General features: G+C 34.6%; 1 protein-coding gene across 1 annotated transcript; it reads left to right on the top strand.

Moving 5' to 3' along the window:
• Positions 1 to 5,052: 5,052 nt before the first annotated feature.
• On the top strand, positions 5,053 to 7,877 carry LOC145574161 (protein FAR1-RELATED SEQUENCE 8-like). Its single transcript, XM_081631902.1, has 2 exons — positions 5,053 to 6,287; positions 6,437 to 7,877. The coding sequence occupies exons 1-2, from the start codon at positions 5,053 to 5,055 to the stop codon at positions 7,875 to 7,877; spliced, it is 2,676 nt and encodes an 891-aa protein (XP_081488028.1).
• The last annotated feature ends 475 nt before the right edge of the window (positions 7,878 to 8,352 follow it).

Here is an 8,352-nt window from a genome sequence, read left to right on the forward strand (position 1 = left end):
AAAACTTGTTGGCGACTCTTTTGCTCTATCTTCTTTCCCTTTGGACGCCACCATACTTTACTGTATGATCACAGTGGGGTTCAAGCTAGGGGTAACGCTTGAAATATTCCCTACATAGACCTACTTTTTTCAAGTATAGGACTTTCGGATATATCACTAGTAGAAAGAGTGTTATTTGTAACCCCCTACTAGTAACTAGCATAAATTATGTTAGTTACTACAAGAGTATTAGTAACTGACATAGCTAGTGCAGGTTACAAATAAATTAGCATTAGTAACCGGCATAACCAAAGTTAGTTACAAATAGTAGGTCAAAGATATATTGAACAACCATTAGTAATGGGCATAAAAAAGGCTAGTTACAAATAGCTAGTCAAACTTTGCTAACCTTCTTAATTGTAATGGGATTTATAAGGTTAGTTACTAATTAATGCTTGTATGCAACTACACACGACCGTCGCTTTTCTCACATTTTTAAAAAAAAAAAAGTGAAAATACTTGTATGCTTCCTCCAACCTTTGCAAACTTTCTCCATTTTTTCACAAACACCATCAATTTCTCTCTCTCCATTGAAATTCCTCTAAGCTCCTCCAAAACTCAAGTCATCAAAGAATATCGTGTAGGTACGCTCTAGAACTCCGCCTAATTTATTTTTTTTATTAATTTTAAGTATTGGAAAAAACTCCAGAAAGATGAAATTCTAGGGTTTGTTCGTTAATTTAATTTAATAATTAATGGAAGTTTAGGGGGTTTAGGTTTCATAGCAATAGGGATTAAAGAACATCTACTTTTGAGCAGTTGGATGGCGAGAGTTTTGAAGTGCTAAGAGAGAGAAATTGAAAATTGTAATTCCGGCTAGAAGGACAATTTCAAAACTGTTGTCATTAGAAGGAGAGTTGATCATTGTTGCTGAGTGGCCTACTTGGCTTCCCGCCATTGTTGTAGGGGAAGCTATCAAAGGGTGGTGTCGTGGTAGGCTTAATTCCTTTAAGAAGTTGAATAAGGTATGGTTTCTTGTAATTATCAAAGTTATTGCTAAGAATGCTTTACAGAAATAGAGGGCTGCCCAGTTAATCTCTTTGATTGACAAAGTCTGTCAATCTTTTCCACCTCAGCAATACTGGTGACAGGATGAAGAGTCAGCTGTCCAAGGAGACACGTAGGATAGCAGAAGTGACCACGTAGGCAACCGAAATTGTAACAGCAGTAACGGAAGTGACCACGTCGTTAATGTTCCTGTTTAGCAAGAAATTAATTTTTTTAGTTTTAGCAGGGAATTAAATGTAGTTGTTGGCTAAAGGGCTTCATATTAGATGCGTTTGACCATCAAATTTGAATCTAGAGGGAGTGCAAAATTCTAATCTGATACTTTTGATTTGGCGAAGAAGCTTGTGACGAACTCAGATTATATCTGACGGTGTTTCTAAGGTTAGTGCAGTCACACAAAAAATTTTAGCAAACTAGTTTGTATCAAGCTTGGTTTTTGTTAATCGCTGATATTTATTTGCATTATGCCTTGTAATGTAAAGATATTCAAAATTAGGCTATTCAATCTTGTTTCATTCATAGTATGCCATCATATATGTATACATGGAGTAGGCCATAAACATTCCCTAAACCTACGGCCTGTATACGGAAAGGATAGAAATTTGTCTTTTACTTTTAATTTTTTTTTTTTTTTTTTTTTTGTATTTTTTTGTAAAGCAAATATGCCTAATTATGATAATAGCAAATAAACCAATTATACATTTGTTTATGGTTGATAAATATGTTTAGTGATTTGTTTTGAGGTGATATGATATTTAATCCACGTAGTACATATATTCATTTTATAGTATGACAAAATCCAACACTATGAAATTAATTTGGTGGAGTATGTACTAGAGTCGTATAAATAAACCTTGAGATCACTTACAATTAGGAAAGCTTGATTTCAATTGAACCGTATTAGAATCAACCTCAGATACTTAGTTTATATATTGTTAGTGTGCATACCAATTAAACAAAAAAGGGCCAGAAAATAAATAGACAAATTGAAATCTAAGTATAAAAAACTACTCCGTAATAAGTAATACTTCAAACACTTATCAACTTGAATAATAATAAAATATAGGGTTGTAGCAGATAATATTAGGACCATCAAATGGAACACACCGTTATTAATCTATATCGTCTTAAAAAAGAAACAAACTCCTGGAACCAACCATCAAACTTAAAAAGTTACTGATCTGATTATATACTACATCATAACATCAATCATCAGCACTCAACTGTAATCGAACATAAAAAACAATACGCTTCCCCTTCCGATATTCTAGTATAGCTCCTTCATTAACCTGGACTTCATAATAATCAATTAATCTATCAACTCCATTCTTAAACATTGGATCATCTTATTGTCATCAGACTTAATCTTGAGTTCAGCTTTGAACTCATCATCATATAGTTGAAGCACAACATTAGTTGTTTTCCCGAGCCTGTGAAAATGTTTCCTAGCAAAATCTAACGGAACATTCTGCCAAAGCAAAAAAAAAAAAAAAAACAAAAACAAAAATATTAACACAACAAACACAATGGCAACAAGTTATTAAAGATATGGGAAAGACACATACAATTATTCCTTGCGAATGATACGAATCAGAAAAAACACAATGGAAAATTGGCCCGTCATATCTCTTCGACATAGCATTTGCCCAAGCATTTGCCTCTTTCATTGTAGTTGAAGATCCTTGTATCAAAGGCTTACGACCACGCCCACGCCTCGTATTGCAAATAGGATTTGTTCTCGGCATCCTTATGAAAATAAAAAAAATACTGTAATATTGAAATTATTTTTTTGTTAATGAAACTCTAGTACATTAGACTATATGTACTGAATATTATTCACTAAGCATGCATAATTTAATAGTTTTAATATAATATCTTGAGGTCATAACCGGGTACATTAATTTGAGTAGAAACGCAGGAAATTAAGGCTCTTAACTGTTGACTAAATGCATAATTGAAAAAGTTGTAACATACAACCATGTTTATATATTCCCCAAATAAGCTTAACTTGTATTGTAATCTGTAATTCTTACTAATTCATTTTGTCAAAACACATATTTTCCCATGTTCAAACTCAACCTTATGTAATCAATATCCATTTGAGAGTACCTCGTTAATAACAGCATTATAAACAAAATCAGAAATGCAGTATTTAATTGTTGAGGCAGAAATATTTGCATATAACTTATCAAATTATTAATTAATACATATTTAATGTGATTATATATGCATAAAACAACACATCAGTATCAACATTCAATACGAAAACATTAAATGCTACTTTTCAGCTAAGACATTCAATTCTCCATGTTTTCATATATTTCTCAAGAGTCATACGAGAGTATTAATATTACACTTGAGACTTTGAGAGTTTACAGGTTTTTTGCTTAATATCTGCTTTATATTATTTATTTATTTTTTATATTATTATGTCGGTTTATTTTTTTTTTTATAAGAACGCTTCATATGTTTTTAAAAAAGTATCTTTTTATTTCCATTTAATATTCCAACTCCGACAAAAATGTAGATCTGGATTAGTAGTAGTAAAGTTTGACCCATAAATGGCTCAAACCATGAGTATGATTGATCATGATTTTCTGCTACATTATTTGGAGGTTGCAATTAATTTTCAAAAATTTATCGGTATATATTGTCCAATAAATTCAAATGTATATTCCTTTTTAAATACAACCATTTCTTCCTGTGATAAAGTTTCAATCAAATCAAACAATTTGCTAGCACAAAATCAGAAAATAAAATAGTAGACACAATATCTTATTCTGAAAATGTAATAACAAAAATATGTAAGAAATATACACTACTATTGCGAGATAATTAAGATATCTAAAGAATCTAACAATCTTAAATCAAATCAAGCTATAATTCACAGACGAAGCTACATACATTCTAGAGTAAGTTGCTTTCATACGTACCTTTTTATTTTGCCGATAGTTGATGTTCATTATTATCCATCCATGAACATGTTTTTACTTATCTTATTGATGAAATATCAATTTTTTGTTTTTATTTTGATGATTGAAAGAACCAGTAATATACATGTAAAATAATTGTATCTTTATCTTCCGTTAATTAATGAAAGCTATGGCACTAATTTTGGTTTGCATTCACATAGTACGCAGTTTAATATTTTTTTAGGGATGATAAGAAATATTTAATATAAGCAATACATGTGACAAAAACAATGCATCAAATATTGTTCTTATCTAGAACCCCGGGGGCGCCATTTAGCTTTTTCTATAATATATATATATATATATATATATATATATATATATATATATATATATATATATATATATATATATATATATATATAACAAATTAATTTTTTATAACAAAAATAACATGTAGTTATTAAATCCCCTAATTTCATGTATAAAAAAATGTAAGCATCAACTTTTGAAGCGCATTATTATGTACAATATCAATTTTAATGCCAAAAATACAGCTATTCGGAATATCAAATCCTTAAAAAAACATACATCTTAACACGTCAATTTGATAAATTGAATAGCTTCTCAACATTTTCATACACCAAATACACAAAATTGAGTAGATATAATAAAATAAACAAATCTATTTCGCATTAAATCAACCCAACAAGTTAAGTAATATTGTAAAATATGAAATTAAAAACCTCAAAATATGTTAATTTACATAGCTGAGTCGAATGGCAATAAGCCAATAAGGTTGTTGGAGTGGAGTGTGGCTATGCTGTCGTTCGTGGGTGAATGTGGTGGATGGTATTTTGGGGCTGCCTGTAGAGATACCTGTGTGTGGCGACTTCTGTGAATTAGATTATGTGGACTAGACACAAGAGTATGTTGATAATCTTAATATGTTCAAGTCATTATGTGGATTTGAATCAACTTTCAAATAATTTGTTATAGCTTTATATGTTAAATTTTACTATTTTTTTTATATGTCACGTAATGGTGTAATAACCTGACACATGTGATTTAGATAAACGTGGAGGTTGTTATTATGGACAACGATTTTGAAGGTGGGTCTGGAGGTGACCATGACACCGACTCCCGTGGAAGCTTTATTGATGAGGTGGTCCAAGACAGTGATGGTATAAACACACCAAATGGGTCTGATAACCAAAACTTTGCACAATATCTAACCCCAACCGATACAATCGAGACACCAGAGACAGTTGTTGCTAGTAATCAAGGGACTTCAGTATCGTATGTTGAACCTCCTAAGGTTGGGATGGTTTTTAGGAGTTGGCAAGAGGTTGAGTCTTATTACAAAACATATGCTGAGCAAAAGGGTTTTGGTGTCACTAGAGCACAAGGTGTGTATTCTAAAGGAGAGGTAAGGGATCGGATTGCAACTACATGGCGGTGTGAATGTTGGGGAAGACCGGACATGAGGGCAATGAGGGATGCAAAGAAGAGGTCAAAGGCTATAGGCGTGTCTGGCACTAGCGGGATAGTTGGTGGTACAGTGTGTGCCTACGAGCTGAGTAATTGTAAGCGAAAGTCAAAAAAATGTGAGTGTAAGGCGAAGGTCTATGCTGGCAGGAGTCGTGAGGGGGAGTGGGTGATTAGGAAAGTGGAGTTGGAACATTCGAATCACACCCCAAATCCTGCAGACGCGAAGCTTGTTAAAGAGTATCGAATGAAGAAATTTACTACCACTGTTCGAAGGAGGCTGATGAAATATTTCGATAAAGGTGTACCTGTCTCAAAAATTCATGGATGCTTGGCCAATGAAATTAAAGGGGAAGATGAGTTGGAATATAGTGTAAAAGACATGGCGCATGTGGTTTACAAGGCAAGGAAGCTGAAAATGGTCGGGGGCGATGCTGCAGCCATGATGTCTTGTTTTAAAAAAATGCAAGAGGGTAACCAGCATTTTTATCATGCACAAAGATTAGATCAACAGGGTAGGTTGAAAGATGTATTGTGGGTAGATGCCCGGAGTCGTGCGGCTTATGAAGAATTTGGTGATGTTGTGTGCTTTGACGCTACATATTTGACAAATGAGTATGAACTGCCATTTGTAAATTTTGTGGGTGTAAACCACCATGGACAATCTATATTGTTGGGTTGTGCATTGGTGTCTCATGAAAATTCAGATACATTTGCATGGATATTTAAGGAGTGGTTGGCATGTATGAATAACCGAGCCCCCGCTGCTATTCTCACAGACCAGGCTGCGGCTATGAGGAAGCCCATTGAGGATGTCATGCCTTCGACACGTCATCGTTGGTGCATTTGGCACCTAATGAGGAAAATTCCAAAAAAACTTGGAAAATGTGTAGGGTACATAATCACAACTATATTTCAATCTTTTATACACTTTCTTTACTTACGTTAACTCTGCATTACTCACTACTTTCGAGTGGTTTATTGTGCAGTTACAAAGACTTCAAGGGAGTGTTGAAGGCCATTGTGTATGAAAGTTTGCATGAAGAAGAGTTTGAGAGAAGGTGGAATGACCTACTTGTCGATTTTAATTTGGAAACCAATGATTGGTTGAAAGGCTTGTACAAGGAGAGGCATATGTGGGTCCCTGCGTATATGAGAGATTATTTCTGGGCAGGAATGAAGACTACCCAGCGTGTGGAGAGCATAAATAGTTTTATTTATGGATTTGTCAATAGCCACACCAAATTATTTGAATTTCCTGTTAAGTATGCTCAGGCCATGGAGAAACGGGTGCGGGATGAGACTGCTGCTGATGCAAATTGTGGTAAATATGTTAGGAGGTTAGTTACTGGCTTCCCAGTTGAAAAGTTTTTTCAACGACTGTTCACCGATACCAAGTTTCAAGAGGTACAAACTAGGTGTACTCGAATGATGTACTACTATTGTACAGTAGAGAAGAAGTTGGATGAAAATACTATTCAGTACGTAGTTGAAGACCGTGTGTGGGTTGTGCCTGATGGTCAATGTGAGGAAATTTTTACCGATCGAAGGAGGTATTACTCAGCAACCTTCAACATGGAAACTAATGAGGTCTCATGTAACTGCAGGAGATTTGTTACACATGGTATTATATGCAAGCATATGATGAGCATACTTGATCAGAATTTTGTGGTTGACATACCAGAAAAGTATATTGTGAATCGGTGGCGCAAGGATATCCTAAGAAAACATACTAAAGTTCGTGTTTCTTACCACGACCCTAATACGAGTGTTGTTTTGAACATATTCAATAGGTTGATGACTGAGTTTGAAACACTATGTGATGAAGCTGCAATGATAAATGATGAAGCAGGTGATGTGGTCAGTAAAGCTTTGTCGAGTATACGCGTTGAGGTCGAAAATTGCAAGATACTTAAGGCAGATGAATGTACTATCCTTTCTTTTCCAGACGAAACAAACACTATATCCACTGTTCAACAGACAAAAATTGAACCCGATCAATTGCATGATTTTGATAGTCCACACCTAGAATTTTGTCCTCCAGATTCTGCTGGAATCATACAAGATCCTCTAATAACAAAGAAACCACGAGGCCGGCCGAAGGGCTCAAGACACATGACTTTAGCTGAAATGGGATTCAAGAAACCGGTTGTTAGGAAAAAGAATAGGTCGTTGGTCACCTATCACAGTGGAAATGAAAATGGAGAGGACACTACTAATGGAAACCAAAAAAATGCATCTTCTGCGGATAAGGCGTCAACAAAAGGCACAAGCAAAAAACCTACAAAAAAGGGAGTTGACACCAATAACTCCATTGTCAACAACAAAAGGCCGACCAAAAAAAGGGTTGAGAAGGCGACCAAAAAAGGAAACCCCAATAATGTGAACAAGAATCCACCCACCGGCAAAGAAATGGGTCAGCAAGGGTAAAGAGGTCCAACAAGGCAACAAATTGGGAAAGGGAATGGTTGGGCAATCAAAGATCAACAACAATCTGAAAACCCCGATTAAAACCAGGAAGGTAGTATCCCAACTCGATCAATGGCTTAATATGTTTTTATCAATATTTAATTAATTCTATCTATGCAACACACTAATGAGTTTACATTACTGATTTTCCAGGTAGTACCAAAGGTGAAACTCGTTACTGAATTGGTCCCTTTGTCAATTTCAAATGGGAAGACCACTGTATGTGTCATTTTAGTACTTCTCCCTCCTTTACGCCCTATATTATTTTACGGTTAACACCTGATCAGAGTAAGTATTGTTAATGTAGAAAAAACGCAAGCAAAGTACTGGTAATACGTCAGCAGGTCTTCCTTCAAAGGCAGGCAGAGTTAGCAAAGCAGCCAGAGTTAGCAAGACAACCATCAACAACTAAAAGTATCTGTGTAGTGTACTATTA

This window comes from Chenopodium album, chromosome 2 (assembly GCF_948465745.1).
Source record: "Chenopodium album chromosome 2, dcCheAlbu1.1, whole genome shotgun sequence".
Lineage (NCBI taxonomy): Eukaryota > Viridiplantae > Streptophyta > Magnoliopsida > Caryophyllales > Amaranthaceae > Chenopodium > Chenopodium album.

Coding starts and splice junctions, on each gene's coding strand:
- LOC145574161 (XM_081631902.1), top strand. CDS start 5,053: ATGGACAACGATTTTGAAGGTGGGTCTGGAGGTGACCATGACACCGAC. Junction 6,288..6,436: donor CCTTCGACACGTCATCGTTG/GTGCATTTGGCA, acceptor TTTATTGTGCAG/TTACAAAGACTTCAAGGGAG.